Source organism: Symsagittifera roscoffensis, chromosome 5, assembly GCF_963678635.1.
Source record: "Symsagittifera roscoffensis chromosome 5, txSymRosc1.1, whole genome shotgun sequence".
Lineage (NCBI taxonomy): Eukaryota > Metazoa > Xenacoelomorpha > Acoela > Convolutidae > Symsagittifera > Symsagittifera roscoffensis.
The window spans coordinates 42454465-42471224 of record NC_087066.1 but is presented as its reverse complement, the minus strand read 5'-3'; the positions used below and the strand labels follow the sequence as shown (position 1 = coordinate 42471224).

Below are 16760 nucleotides of genomic sequence, written 5' to 3'. Positions count from 1 at the left end.
TTCATTTCTTTTAACAAGAAAAAATAAATAAAAAACTTAAATTCTCTTATGTTAATCTCTCGTTTTTTCATATATCTGTAACTCTAGATTATTTTCCTGAAGCTATCTCATTTGCTAAGGTAGTGCTTCATCCTGATTAGCCACTATCATACTATTTGTTGCTAACTTTACTTTTGTTGCTAAATTCTAGTTGTTGCTAACTTTACTTTTGAGTTCATCTAGCCATTTGTTATACATCGAATTAAGGGCTAGGATTAGTATTCTTCCCATCGGGTGACAACCTGTGATTTTTCCCGTTTCGTTGCCCCGTTAATTCATCCCTGTGCTTGAACATACTACTTGTTGGTGAAAAGTATATGGAATAACTCAAGTAAATTTTCGCGGGGAAAGTAAAACGGGGTGTCATTGCTGGTGACCTTTTAACCTCTAAGTTTACAATTAACTATACTTACGCTTATTTTTTAATACCTGCCAAAAGCGCAACGGCTTTTGTAATAGCTGACGTTGGTCATTAACCTTTTCGAACACAACCAATTCTGTTAACTTAACCAATTCTTAAATCAATCTTTTTCTCTGTCTATTACCTTAGCGTAAGCTTACCTCTTCGTCTTTTAATCCAGTCTTAGATAAAAGTCTACTACTTGATGGTATAGATCTTAACCTATCACGTTTTAAACTAGTCTTAGTTTAAGTTAGCCTGTTTCATCCTAATCCACCGTCTTAACATAACTTTGTAACAAAAGGTTGTCAATCATTCGTATTATATCTTTTTTATCAGGAGCATGAAAAGCATCTGAATATTGAAGTTATAGATTGAATAAGTAAAGTGAAACAAAGACAGAGTTCAGGTCTATATAACAGTTCTAGCAGAGTGATTGTGAAGTGGCAAAAGTTTCCACTCCTAAATCGAACGGTCAGTGCTTTGAGGTTCATCATGATTGATTCTCTCAATCTAAGAGCGATGCAACTTTTTTCAGCCAGGAAAAATAGCCGAAAATTTTGCATGTTGTTTTTAACCAGGGCACAGCAGCGATTGTTTGCAAAGCGCTGAACAGCTCGTATGTTACTCAGATAGTGTAACGTTTTAAGTTCTTCATAATTTAATGTATTAATTTAATTATGCCAAATAATTCTTTAAGAAATGATAGTCATAAAATTTTCATTGATGTAAATTGTATGATAAGCATTTTTCCATAGATTCAATGCATGGAATTGTATGACACATGACAAGCATTTTAGTCTATGGAGATCAACCCAGGTTACCTTGTGGACATATGGCCTTCCCTATACTAAAATACATACCCGTGAAGTCGACGACCAGTTCCCTGTCGTAGTTCCTGATCATGCCTGCTACTGCCATGTCTGCCCTCTTGTATAATACATCACCCACCAGCCCAGTCCATCTTCCCCCTCCCCCACCGCCACTCCCCTGGTTGTCCAGGGTGCCGTACTGGTTATCGGCCACCTACAACTCAAGGCAAGTTTTGGAAGGTCTGATTAGACTAAGGTCATTCATCTGTCAAAATGACCTTTTGATAGTGGAAATAGATGGAAAATTGTTGAGCAGTCAGTCAATCAGCAAGCTGTCATCGGCTTAAGCTTCAAAGTTGGGGTTTGCTTTAGGTTTAAATTATATGTATGTGATATTGCTCTTAACTTAGCTTCCTAGATTGGATAATTTCAACCTTGAAATGCTCACTGTTTACGTTTACAATCCGAAACTTATCCGAGTCGTTATTTTCAAACTTTCTTGTTTCAAAATCATTGAGTCTGAAGACTGATGTGTACCTCATATATCTCATATCGGAATGTCTCCTCTTTGAGGTCCTTCTGAATGGCTCTGAGGATGTCAATGCAACATCCCTCGTAATGCACCTTCCCATCTTGACTCACCTGAAAAGGGCCCTTATAATAGCCATACCACTTTCTGACCACAATCATTGGCAGTGGAGCATGTGGAGCAAATTGGGGGCTATTCTCATTATGGAGCGACCGAATGAGAATGGAAAGTTTTCTTTAAATCGGAATCAGTAGAAGTTCCTGTTCGCTGAATGGTTTTTACACTGAACCGAAGTCCAAATTAGCAGAAATTGAAATAAAGCATGCGCAGTCCGTGCCGAGAAAAATTAGTTTGGTGTTTTGTTTTTTCAATTTTTTTTTGAAAATTGGATCAGTGAAGTTTTTCTAAGGTGTCTGTGATCTGGTAAAACTTGAAATGCCATGTATCTGTAATCTGTGTTTTTTCTAATCGATCAAATTTGATGTTGCTGGCCTGGATTTATTCGTTTTTTTTCGAAGTTCAGAATTATTTGAGATTTTTGATGGTGGAATCCCTCATGCGCGAAGGACCGAATGCGCGAAAATACAAATCAGCCAATCAAATTTCAGTAATCTAAAATTTGGAAAGAAAGTAAACATTTCCATGGACTGGAGTATTGATGGTAGCCGAATATAAAAACTATGCTGAAATATGCAAAATTTTCAAATTGTCATTGACAGCCGCAAAATTGGGACAAATTTTACATTTCAAGGGTTTCGTAATGAAAGAAGCAAAATATTGCTTCATTTAATTCATTTTAAATGATTGACAATTGTTTTTTTTTAAAAACTGACTTTCGGCTAATTTTGTTTTCGGTCCTTGTTTCACAAGTTTTTTCGCCCATTCGATCCTTCGCACATGAGAACAACCCCCATTTTTGATTGCTCATTTGAGATTGCTGAAAATAACAGAGTAATTGTCCAACATTCGATTCCTTCATCATGAGGGACACCACCGATCAAATTTGAAGCAGTGTATTCATTTGCTTTCAAGCAAGACATTAAATGAGGACTGTAGTGATTACTTATGTCATTCCATTGCTACATACAAAATACACGTAATATTATTCAAACATCATATCAACGGTAAAATAGTGACCGCTGCAGTCGCGCCAGCGTGGTGCGAGCTTGCCAACAGAGGGTAGGACAACGAAAATTGGAGCCGGTTATCGCGTAGCGCGCCCACCGACGAGCTTGAACCGACTAGCGGCTTTGTAGTTTTTAACCGCTTCTTGTCAATGTCGTCTGGAGATTAAGGGGGATTTTTGATAAAATATACACTTTTGTTATCAAAAATTTTGCCTAAACTTAACACTTTTATTGTCGCCCAATATAGTTTTCGCCTAATATATACAGCCCCTGATACAGCGAATGGGGCTGTATATATTAGGCGAAAGTAAAAGTGTTAAGTTTAGACGAAAAGCATGTCCATGTCAAACAATGTAGTTAGAATATTCGCTAATTCACAATTTGTTTACTCAAATTTGCTATTTTGAACAGCGTGCACTTGGCCAAATTTTTAACTAGGCGACAGGCCCTTAAACTCCCCAAAAAATCAAGTAGTTTTTTTTAGTTAATTGAAAATTTAGGCTAGTTTGTTTTTCGTCTGAAAACACACCCGGTTAAAGAAAATAACGAATGCTTTTAGGTTCACATGCTAATCGATACGCGTACAAATTATAGTCCAGTTCCCGGGTTAATATCCTTGAATGGGGGCTATTCTCATGATGGAGGGACCAAATGAAACTTTCAACCAATCAATATAGTTTCTATTCGATGAATAAATTTTTGCACTGAATCGAAAAGAATTAGCACAAATTTGGGATCAATTGAGCAATCTCCCCCCCCCCCCCCCCCCCCGGAATGACCAATTGAGCTATCTCCCCCAGCAAAAACGAAAAAAAAACTCAACAAAAAGACGTCAGCAAACGCAAGTAGATGGATGATGTGTTTACAGCACGCAATCAATTAACCGACTGACGTTTATTTCTTATGAGTATCGAAAAAAAATTTTCAAAAAAAAATCGAAATTTACGAAATTTTTTTTTTGCAATTTTTTGTTTTAGGGACCATAGCCTCATCGAGAAAGCGATTTACCAGGGTTGGTGCTCCAGTCTTGTATCAGAATAGCAAAAAAGGTTCTCCGCAGCACCTTATTATTGTACGCTAAAGCTTTTTGTCTTTTTAAGAAAGAGAAAAAATCGCTTTTTATGCCTATTTTATTGATTCTTTTTTCAATCTGAATGAAACTTTTGAGCTTTGATATTGTAGATTTTGGCTTTACACAGTCGTTGAAAAATAAGTTTTATGATTTCATGTCATTCAAACTATTTTCAAGTGGTTATAAACATGTCTCAAGTACCTATTGATCTATCTCCCCCCCGCGCGAGATTGGGGGGGGGGGGGGGAGAGATTGCTCAATTGATCCCAAATTTGAATTATAGCTTGGCTTGCACAGTGTGTGCAGATTCAATATTTTTTTGTATTTTTCAATTTTTGTTAAATCGGTATCTAAAAAAATCTATTTTCGATCTGGTAATGTTTGAAAATTCAGAAATTTATGTAAATTCAGATAACTGCGTTCTGATTATTTTAAGGTCGGTCAGTATCAAATTTTTGACCTAGATTCTTTAGCTAATTTAGAGTTTTTCGCGATTTCTGTGAGGTTGTTGAATACTGAATTCCGATTGGTTTAAAATAACTTTAAATTAATTTTTAATATTCAGTCCTTCCGTCATGAGGGACAACGCCTCCTTGTTCACTCTATGCTTTAGATTGAAGAGGTAATTAGAGGTCCAAAAAATAACAAACGAAGACATTAACAGCGGAACGCCTGAAAGAAATTAAAAGCTTAACTGTCTAGCATTTACAATCGCTGATAAACTTTCCTAATGTTCATATTTAACCAACGATATAGCCATTCAGCTTTGTTCATTATCTCCGTATAATAAGTATCTTATTAAGGCCATAGGTCGGTGGTGATGCTCCCCCCTCAAAATTAGTATATAGTTTAAAAAAAATTAGAAAAGTTTTAGGACGTTCACTTTTATAATACTACCGCAGGGGGGACCTTTTGGGTCGTCATGGGTTGAATCCCTGTGAGAACGGGGTTCAACTCCTCTCCCCTCCCTAAATCGGCTAATAATCACTACTACTACTACTACTACCTAAATCCTAAAACTGACCTTTTTAATGACAAATGGATGCTCCTCAATTGTCACAATTCGCAAAGTAGCGTCGGCAAGATTCTTGAAACTGACTTCAAACGGTTTCTCAGTCGACAAATTCAACGCATAGCCATACCACTTTCTACCCACAAGCTGCCAAGTGAGAGTACTCGCTCCTGCATTCCTATTGGCTGAGCTCCTGTTCCAAGATCGTGATTGGCTAGCTGAATTATCGGACCGACCAATCGGGTAGCTGCTTCTGAATAGGTTCAGAGACAGGTGGTCGATGAAAGAGTTTGTCCGTGCATTCAGCTCAATAAACCCTAAAATGATAAAATGATCAGCAGCATTTCCGAATGATGTAAATTTGACCAATACGAAGAATGGAAGAGAACTCGTAGCCATGGTCGAGTTTTTTTCAGGCTATTTCATTTATCGCAAAAAAAAACGCGTAGACGTGATGTGTGATCTCATTTTAAATCTTTTCCACCTCGCAAACATAACAAGGGCAGCCAATTCAAAACTTATGAAAAAATTTCCAAATTCTTATAAATTTTATGAAAGATAAAAATCTCATTTTCAAAGCCTTTTTCAGTTTTTTAAAAGATGTTCTTTAAATTTTTTCTAAGGTTTTTCTCAACGGATCGAAAACCATCGGATAAGAAGCGACAAAAATGAAGCGGTGTAGCTAAAAAAAGTGTTACAAAAGCAGCTGAGTTAGAAAGTTAAGTCTCCTCCGTGTTGATTAGTCTGAAAAAGGAAAACACTCATCAATTTTTCTTGACACCAAAACACATTGAAATTTATAACTTTTATTCTTCAGCCAAAATTTATAACCATTGTTCCGACTTCCGAAGAAAGTGAGTATTGTATTTGCTCGGGGTGGTTGTTTTATTCAGACCATTTTTATAAATTTCTGTTCCCTCAGGGAATCGCTCTTTTGATCTGCATGCTTCCAGCCAGTGCGCACACCACTATTACACTATTACACTTACCATGATTACATTAACACTGCTTGTCGTTCCGGCTTTCGTAACGAAACTAACCGAATATTTGTGCTCGGGTGGTTTTTATTCTTCGGACAAATTTCGACTTTTTAACTAGCCATTTTTAACTAGTCACAGAATTTATTTATATCATTCATACGGTATTGTTGTCCTGATCTTAATTTTTAAAAAATAGTTCACCTGTGCCATTTAAGCCATTTTGGGACAATTAACGCGCAACTTAATCGCGCTATTAATGCGTGAGCGCAGATTTAATATATCTTAGAAATTTTCCCAAATTGGTTGAAGGAAGCTTATTTGTCATAATTGATTTGTTACTAGAAGCGAAATCCATCACTTTGAACTTTAAATGGCGTGTGGGGGGATGATTTTCCCTGAAATCTCAAATTTTAGTTGTTCCGGCTTTCGAAGAAAATGGAATATTTATGCTCGGTGTGGTTTCTTTTATCCAGTCAACTTTCGCCGATCGAAATAATAGTTTTCAACAAATTTTTTTTATATCCCATTGAAAATATTGACTTTCTGAGTTAAAATATAAAAAGATATTCTACCGATTATTTTTCGTAAAGTTCTAGAGGTTTGAAAATTGCCAAACTGGCCATTTTATGACCTAAATTATTCGCGCTTTGAAGAACTTATTCATCATAATGAGAGCGTAACAATAAGAGCGTAATGTTAAGAGCTTAAACATTCATTCGTGGCAATTTACCTTGCACAACCAAATCGTTCCAAATTGAATTGAGGCAGGCTAATCGGTCGTATTAATTTCATACGAATCGAAATTTCACACTTTCATTTTGTCCAAAATTTATAGGTTTTCAATATTTTTTTCCCAAAAACTATTCGATATGGGCAGTCGAAACACTCAGGGCTTTGCTCTGATATACAAGCAGTCTTACTTTTTTTTCATTTCATTTTGCCACATTTGAAATTTTGATGATATTACTGCTCCATAGATTTTAAAAGGCAGTCGCAAAATTCAGGGTTTCGCCCTGATACGAGCAGACTTGTTTCATTATCTCGCGCTACAAAATTGTTCCGAATTGACTTGAGGCAGCTAATTGGTTTTAGTAACTCAAATCATTCACGACTCAAATTGCAACACTTAACTTTTGATATTATCAGCCTAAAGTTCATAGTTTTGCCATTATTTAACTTACCAAAAACTATCCGGGTCCAATTAAATGGCAGTCGGAATTTTCGGGGCTTTGCCCTGATACGAGCAGTTTTGTTTGTATTGTTTTTGAAAATTGAAAAATAAACAATGGGGTTTCACATGACACCACACTGGCACCCTGAAAAGCCTTCAGAGTGCCATCTCAAAGAAGGAAAAAAAACCTTTTTCCTGAAAACAAAGCAAAAAAATCATCTCGACCTAAACGCGTGTCCTGACTGAGTACATTTTTTTCCTTAGTTTTATTTGCATAGCTTTATTTGAGTTTATAATTCTTGATGTTTTTTAATGGAAATCTTTGGTCTCTCACGCAATTAGTTTAGATAAGGGGAAATCAATCTTAACGAAGGACAGAGCACAGGACTGGGGGGCCGATGACGCGTTCGAAGATGGCTACCTGGAAGACAGAACAATTGAGGAGAGAGGCTATGAGAGCGACCCTGCTGACAAAGTAGATAGAAATCTTCAGCGAGCCCCACTGTCAAATCCTTTCAGCCAAGGAGGTAACTGGTTTAGGAAAACAGTTAACAGGATGGAAGGAGAACCTTATTTTAAACCACTGGGGAGTAAACCTTTGTCAGACACGAGACATACGGTCACATTAGATAACGGACATGTGATAAGAAAATCTGACTTAGCTTTTAACAAAACCCAACCGGCAGCTCCTAAGACCTTCTCGGCAAGACCGAAAGCACTAATCAATAGTAATGATTTAGCAGGCAAACGAAAAAGAAACTCCCCTTCCAAGAGACGAGACTCAAATATAGGAGGCCCTTCGATGACTTACACACCAACGGGTGGAAATTCAAGCAAAAAGAGGAGAACATTCATCACGACCTCGAAAGGTTCAAAATTCGACTTTAATAATCTAGATTCGTCGTTAGCGTTAGACCTTTGGGATAAAGTCATTGACGACTACTTGGGTACGGAAGCGGAAACTGTATATAATACACCGACTGTTAACCTTCATAGTGATTTAGATCAACCAAGGAGTACCGTAACAAGCCAGACAAATACGCAGACAACAGTCATTTTACCAACGGGAACAGTTGACGACCCAATTCGAGTGGATAGTTCTCTGGAGAAGTCAGTGGAAACATCAAAGAGCCCGAAACCCGCAAAACTTCGTGTAAGAAGAAATCCAGGCCCCCCGAAATTCTATGGCGATAGACGGTTTATCGTCAAGTGACGCTCGGTACGGAGACAATTAGTGCAGTAGACTCCGATGACGAACCGCTTATTACGTTTTCCGGTGCAAAGAGTCCAAAACAAAATCCTTCATTCTGTACGACGTCCCCCTCGGATTATCTTACACCCATTGATGAGATCCCACGTCATACGATTTTGGTTGCTGAAACCACACAAGACGATCTCTCAACACCTTCCTCTCAGGCGACAAGGACCGCATGGGTATCGCCACCATTGGTAGAAGTGACCAGTAATACTCAGGATGACATCGATAGCGACATATACTCGGGCATTGATACCGATGTAAGAATAGAGGCAGATAATTTGCATACTAGATACAACTCTACGGTCTCAAACTCTGAAAACTTTTAAGCTGTGGTAACACGACATGTTACGTATTTGATTTAACTTTTATCCATTGGATTACCCAGAATTTTTTTATTTACCTAGTTAGTGAGTTAGTTAGTTGGCTTTAATTGTACAAATGCTACATAACCCCAATTGTACATAACATTTTGTACATTCAGTGTTGATATCTGTGTAAACCTGTAAGTAGCCTGTATATATTACCATATAATTACCTCCATTGTAATTTGTACTCTCTGTAAAAATCCATTGGTGCTAAATGCGGTTACGTTTTGTTTCTTCTTTGGCCCTGGTGGAGCGAGGGGAGATGGAGTATATGTGTGATATTGGCTACATCGTTGAGCGGGCAGATATTAATTTTTGTGCACTGGGGAATGTTGTGATTCAGTATTTTTAGTATGTTATAACCTTGACCTCTATTATCTAATTACGTACCAGTCAATGTTAACTCTACGAAGTCCAGTGGACTTCGACTCACTAGTTGCTCTTTTTAGACTACAGTCAGTTTTAATTCAACCAATACTTTTATTCTCTTTTAACCTTAGCTAGATACAATAGTTACCAGTGGTACATCTTAACTCTTTATTATGGCGCAGTCAACAACTGATTCGAACCTGAGGGGAATACTCGCCTTTTGGCCGAACCACACGGTAGAACCCCCCACCCAATGGAACAATTGGATAGACCAATTCCATTTGGCCATTATCGCGAAGGAAAATCTAGACTAAGATAACCTCAAAGAACCAATGGAAGGGGAGACGACGTTACCGATCCTAGAAGGTGCCCAAGAGTCAGAAACTGACCAACAGAGGAAAACCAGGGAGGCCAGGAATAAAGAAACAATGCGAGTCTACGAACACGCTGAAGAGAAAAGACTAGCAGAAGAAAAAAGGAAATGAGGAGATATGAGGCCGATAAAAAAGTAAGGTCAATCCTATACTTGGCCTTAGGAGCGGAAGGCAAAAGAGTTTTCGTCCAGAAACATCCAAGGGTAAAAATCCTAGGAATGTCATTCAAGGAATTTTACGAAATGCTAGAATTGGCTTTTATCAAACCAACCAACATAACATTTGAACGTTACAAACTATTGAGCAGGAAACAAAAGAATAGAGAATCCTATGAACAGTGTCGTTGAAGCTTTTCTGAGAGTATTTTAATGTGACGGGACATTGGGCAGCTTCTGAAAATAGTTTAGATTGTCAGATTGTCTAAATTTAGCAACACGAAGTAATAAACCAGAGCTCAATGGCGGATATAATCTCTTTTCAAGAAGGAGCTTCAAACTATGCTCTAGAATTTCAAAGACCCCCTGTTTGGTTTGACAAGATTCTGGACCACTCATAGCATGAAATTACTAATTTTAAACGTCTTTGAGGGCACCAAAAGCAAGAATTGTGGGTTGCGTGGCCTAAAAAGGATGTACTAGAATGGTAGCAAATGGGAACTATGTGAAAAAGAGGGTTTCAAATTCATGTTCTGTCAATTTTCTCCGATAGAAGTTTTTCTAAGTTTTGGTTGAATTTTAATTGTTTTCATCGTTAACTTCTGTTTTAGAAAATGAAAAATGAGTGTAAATGTTTATAAAACCAAACTCCTTGAACAAACTTTCAATTTATAATTTGTTTGAGCAATTTTTATTGCTAAACTTAAATTTATAAAGGGCTAAATAGTCTTCAAATCAGCAATTTTAAGGGCCAAAAAAAATTTTGCTAGAAAAAAATGGTCTAAAATATAGTTTTTTGTTTAAAAAATGTTTCAAAAAGACCAAGTAGCACAGACAATTTTAACCAAAACAAAAACAATTAAAAAAACAAAAGTTTTTTGTTGTTTCGGCTGTGAGCAAGTCTGATCAAAAGCCTAGAAAATCAGTACTTTCAATCGTGTGAGTACAATACACATACCTTTTTACCAAAAAATTTACTCGAAAAACAAAAATACCAAAAAATAATGTTAGTAGTATTGTATCGTGTCCCGGATCCTAAGATGGGGGGGGGGGTTCTTCCTAAGGGGGGGTCCTCACGTAAAGCAAAATCCTAGGAAAGGGGTCCTTAATTTTTTGGAGGACCCTCATCCTAGGATTTTGTAAACGAAAGAAATTATTTTCCACCCAAAAAGCAGAAGACCCCCTACTTAGGATCTTGCTAGGTTTTGCTTAACAACAAGGGACACGATACAAAATTCTTTCTAATTCCAATTTTTGGGGTCCTAATTATTGGTCCTGGTTAATTATATGAATCTTATTAATTGTTATATTTGTTTAGGGCAAATGAACTTTCGACCTATTTGAAATTTGTTAGTGAACGGGGAATTGACTTTTATGGTATATAGTAAAAATTCGCCGGCCATTTTGGCAGCGTAGCTTAACTGTTGGCAGCAGTAAACTAATTCCTTAACTTGACCTAAATTTTATGGTGAAAAGGCAGAAAATTGAAATTACTCTCCAAAGGCGGCGGCCGTTTCTGGGCAAAATATACCAAATGATAAATTTGTCAAATTTTGAATTAAGAAAAATGAAATTAGAGGGAACTTGGTGTACTGAAGATATTGATAATGAACATTTACAATTAAGAGTGTTTTCAAATTTAGTAATGAACGCTACGTCGTCTTCCTCGAAAGGGCAAAGGAAATTTCAAAGAAAGAATACGAGTTAATTTTCAAAGAACAATTTTATTTGAGTGAGCTTCAACAAATCTCTTGGTGCATTTCTACAAAACAAAAGTATGGTACTGTGAGCGATTTGAAATTTGCTGATTATGAAAACGTATTCGACTATTTGTTTGCTTTTACCTCAAAAAGGGTTGATAAAGACTTGGAGAGAAAAATCCGTCTATGTTTCAACAAGCTATCAAAATACAAAAAACTTCCGGTGGTTTATTTAATTATTTACCACCGTTATCTTAATGAGACTAAATGATATTTGCAAGGTCACTTTTATTTCCACTGACTTGAAATTCAGCAGGTTGGAGAGGTGTTGGAAAAAATAAACAATGAAATTGCAAAAAAGCAGAGTAACTCCTATTGATTTGAAAATAATTCACGAAATTTATACGTCTTTGAAACAAACTTATATTGATAATTCTAACCGACGCAACTATTTTCTAGCTGCATGTTCTCTGTTTTTTGTTAGTTCTGATAACCTTAACTACGACATTTTAATTAAGTTGAGACCTTATGGTGGCTTGATTGGTATTGATAACTCTTCCTTGGACAAATACTTGAAAAATTCCAAAATTTTACGATTGCACGCTATTTTGCACGATGCGGCCGGATTTATACACGAATTTTATCAACAGGGTCCCACGTACTGTTACATGTTGCCCTGGAACTGTAACAACAGCTTATTGGGACATTTGAGTGGAATAGCGTTCTGGGTTTTCATTAAGTTGAAAAAACCAGAAATTTATCATTTACTAGAATGCTAGGCGAGAGATCAGTTGTGCTTGACGTGGAAGGCTTTCGTTACAAGAAAAACGCTTTTGTGGTTAAAGAAATAGCATTAACAACTTCAGACTACAGCGATCGATTCATTTTTTTTACCTCCAGTGAGTTTCAATATACTACCAAAGCTTGAACCAAAAGCTTACAACTGGTTAACAAATTATTTACACGGTCTCCATTGGGAAAACGGTGATTACCTTTACATAAACTTGAATCAAATACTTCAGAGTTTTGTGTTGAGAAATCCCGGTGCTGTTTTTTACGCTAAAGGAAAAGAAAAGACAGAATTTTTGGCCAAGTACTTGGACCGAAAGATTGAAAACCTAGATGATTTGGGCTGTCCTCGGGTTGAAAACTTATATTTTAAAAATTACCCAAGTTGCAATAAACATATTCCACACTACAACTCCAGGAATCATTGTGCCCTGAAGAAAACCAAGGTTTTTTAATGATTGGTTGAAAAATGAACAACAGCGAGAGATCAGCGAAAGTGGAGACATACCTATCACCAAATTCAATGCTTTGTGCGTGAATGACTCCAGAGGGTGATATTAAAATTTCATTAACGAAAATAGAGCGTATTGATTGCAGTGGCCAAATTGTTCAGAGGAAGGAGCAAATAATAATTTCCGAAGAAGAGTTGTCTACGTTGAAGAGTTTTTTTTCAGTTATTGATCAATTTGTATACTTCCAGAGATTCAAGTTTATCAGAAATGTTAGCCAGCAAGCGAGGAGTATATCTTCCCGAATTAGTCTTAGTACCCAAACGTCAGCCAGGAGTTCAGATGGATCTAAACAGCAGTGAATTGCCAGATGAGATTAAGACGATTGTGAAAGAGGATACCGTGAAGAAAATAATGTACTACGAAAAAACTGCAAATATCCCAGCAAACTTTGTTCTAGAAATGCATGACATAAATGATAGAGATTTCACACGTTATGAAATTTTGTACTGTTCTCAAAACTAATTCAAATTGTTACAAGCTTCATTCACAGAGAGAAAAAATCTAACACAGTCTGTAGAATAAATAGTTTCCCAAATGTCAGAAGCAACAACAGCAGTAGATGAACCTGACGCAACAATAGTAACAGAGTTTGTTTATAACGAGACAAACAGTAAAAAAAAATCATGGAAGTTTTGTAACAATGTAACTTTGCCTAGGTCTGAAGTAGTTTTTGTTGCGCAAATGGTAGTAATTCTAATTTTACTAACTTTCTGCATTCTCAAACTTTCTTTCACTAAATTAAGTTGCGAAGAAACGTCAGTTTGGTTCTCAATTTTATCAGGCTTGCTTGGTTACGTACTACCAAACCCAAGGATATGAATAAAGTGATTGATACTTCGACAAGAATTTTTATGGCGATAGTGGGACCTTCAGGATCCGGGAAAACTGAGTTAATTTTGAAACTTTTGATGGGAAATACTTTTTACCCTAAATTTGGAACCGTTCTATATCTTTACAAAGAGATGCAACCTGCATTCTCAGAAAAAGTGTCTTCTCGCGAAGTGAATGTGAAGTTCATGAAATTCGACGGATTCGAATCTGTGAGAAAATTAGAAAATGTTCTTCTAGTTTTCGATGATTCATGTAAAGACATCTATAATGACAAGAAATTTGTTAGGTTAGCGACAGCGGGTAGACATAGAGGGATAGATGTAATATATCTTAAGCATAACTTGTTTCAACAAAGTCGATGGTCGCGTACGATTGATTTGAACACTTCACACATCATTCTGTTCAAATCGCCTCGTGACGTTCAGCAACTAGATCTTTTAGGAAGACAATTGAATGTATCAAAAATTTTGAGAAGTTGTTACGAATTAGCTACCAGAGACTATTTTGGACATCTTCTAATCAACTTGGACCCCCGTACATCAAATTGTTTGAGATATTGTTCAAATATCACACGACCTGGGCCAACAGTTTTTTTATTTACCCTTATCTAAAGCAGAAACTACTCCAATCACAAATGAAAAAGAAAAACTTATCTATTCTGCGGCATATGGTACAACTGAAACCTGACCAGCTAAGACGATTAATTAGAAAAACTTCAAATAGTGAGATCATAACACTTATTTGTGAATGTTTGCTCAATGTAGTCAATGGAAACGTACCCGTTAAAATCGAAAACATCGAACAATTCGAGACAGCATACAAATACTTAATAACTCCAAAAACCAGTTGTCAAAAAACGTGCGATTATTTTGAGTAAAGAAGGCTTCCATTTAGTTCGACAAATAATTTATTTTTGTTACAAGTACCTCACAACTTAATGATGACTGCTGAAGAACTCATTCTAATTCCGAAACACTTATATGTTAAAGAGCAGCCACATGCTGCACGTGTTCTTCATGATAATATTATTAAACATAAAAATGCTCAACTCTCCTATCTTAACCGGCTTAGACCCCAATTACCTCCTCAAACTAGTAAGACTACTGCAACGAAGGAAACATTTACGGAAAATGTTGAGCCCCAACAAGAACAGCTTAAACTGTTAACGGACGATGAAGAAGTACCGGTCGAACGTGATAAAGACGAAAAACTAGAAGAGAAACACAATAGACAGACCGAAAGCATTTTAGGACAGTTACAAGTTTTAGAAGACAAAAAATTTGTTAGAGCAAAAACCGTACTTGAAATCATAGAAAATTCAGAAAGAGTAACCATAAACCGTGACAATGAGGTGATATGTAGATAAAGTACCAACCGGACTTAAAACTGCAATATTTTTATACGACGTACAACAAGCAACGAAAAAAATAAACAATCCGGCGTTCATTAACATTTTAACTGCACTCAATTTGAATGAAAACCTGGTAATAAATCGAAATGCCAAACACGCGGTTCAGTCAGCGTCTTTTAACGCTCAAGAGAAACGAGAACCCGGACCCTCAAGAACCCGCTCAACATCGCCCAATTGGCAGGAAAAAAGTAGTGCAAACCTTAAGAGAAGTAAAAAACACAAACGAAAAAGTCTCAGCGTTAATAGAAAAACCCGAAACCAAAAACTTGAAAAAGAGTCAGAAGAAGGCTCTGGCTCATACGGAACGCCCTTTATTGATTCAAATTCACCAACGTCGGAAAAGACGAAGGCTTAAGCAAAACAATGGGAAAATTACCAAGATTGAAGAAAAATTGTTGAAATCTAAATACAGTGACAAAGGTCCCGCGTTATTTGGTAGTGTGAACAACTTGATAAAAGCAAGCAATTTGTCGCGAAAAAAAGTTAAACATTTCCTTCATACTGAACATGCTTACACAAAATATCGAATTGTGATCCGAAAAACGCCGCGACTCAAGGTCATAGTTTACGATATCGACGAAATCTGGTCATTAAATCTAGCCTTTGTTGATAAACTTGCCCAGTACAACCATGATGTTAAGTATCTGCTCGTTGCAGTTGACTGCATGTCCCGCTATCTCAGAGTGCAACCCTTGAAATCAAAGTATGCTACTACAACAGCAGAAGCGTTCAAACTAATGATAACGACAAAACAACCGGAAAAAGTATGGGTGGACAAGGGCACAGAGTTTAAAGGGTCCTTCTAAGCATTATGTAAAAAGAAAGGCATAAACACATATAGCACAGAGAGCGAGAAAAAGTCCGCATTTGCTGAGAGAAATATCCATTCCTTGAAAAATCTTATTTATAAGTACTTGGAGGATAAATGGACTTACTCATACATTGACAAATTGCAAGATTTTGTCAATGCAATTAATTCGAGAACAAATCGTGTCACAAATCTTGCACTAAATAAAGTAACTAAAAAAGATGTTCCTCGGCTTATTTCATTAAGAGCAGAACAGTCTTTGAAATTAGTTCGACGTCCAAAACTTTATGTTGGTGATTATGTTAGACTTGCCTTTTCGCAAGGGTTACAAACAATCGTTCAGTTTTTGACATACCAACACGAAATCCCCCAACATACAATTTGATTGATTCTAACAGAGAACCGATTGAGGGAAACTTTTACGAGTCTGAACTAATTCGCGTTCTGGAGAAGGACAATCATGACTGAGGGCACTTCCAACAGCCTTTTCACCCATAATGTTCCCCCTTCCTTCACAATTACCCTAGTTTCATCTGCATCAATGAACGTTTTCAAAGATAACACTGTGGCCAACTTCAAAAATCTCCTGAGTGAAGAAACAAATTTGCAAGCTGAATGGAGAGTAGCAGTTACAGAAATTACCTTCCCTACTCAGATAAACAACGTAACTGACAACAACATTGTGTACTACAAAAAAGATCGGGTTATAGCAAGCATGAAAATTGAGAAAGACAAGATTTCCAGAACTTACCTTGGAGAAACAGCAAAAATAACAAAAGGAGAATATACGAGCCTTGATCAAATACTGGACGAGATTCGTCGAAAGACAGAATTAGAGAAATTGGATTACGTAATAGATCCAATAACCAAACATCTTTCCTTATGGCTGCATTATTGGGAAGGTTTAACTTTTTCAAGCCCGCAAATTCCTAGTCTACTTGGATTCAAAGGCGTCAGAGATGGAACTGGTTATCATATAGGTTACAAACAAGGAAGCACGAAACATAGCACATTCTCTACCCAAGATCTTTTTGCTGACTATCCCG

The 16760-nt window shown here is 36.8% G+C and overlaps 1 protein-coding gene across 2 annotated transcripts in view; it reads right to left on the bottom strand.

Annotated features, from left to right (window-relative positions):
- Positions 1 to 16760, bottom strand: part of LOC134845618 (glutamate receptor ionotropic, delta-2-like) — a 72511-nt gene that overhangs the window by 11949 nt on the left and 43802 nt on the right. For both annotated transcript variants that reach the window (XM_063862605.1, XM_063862604.1), the window contains 3 exons: positions 5004 to 5308; positions 1789 to 1893; positions 1303 to 1465 (listed from right to left, as the gene is read on the bottom strand). In XM_063862605.1, the coding sequence (XP_063718675.1) occupies positions 1303 to 1465; positions 1789 to 1893; positions 5004 to 5308 (573 nt within the window). The remainder of the gene's footprint in view (positions 1 to 1302; positions 1466 to 1788; positions 1894 to 5003; positions 5309 to 16760) is intronic.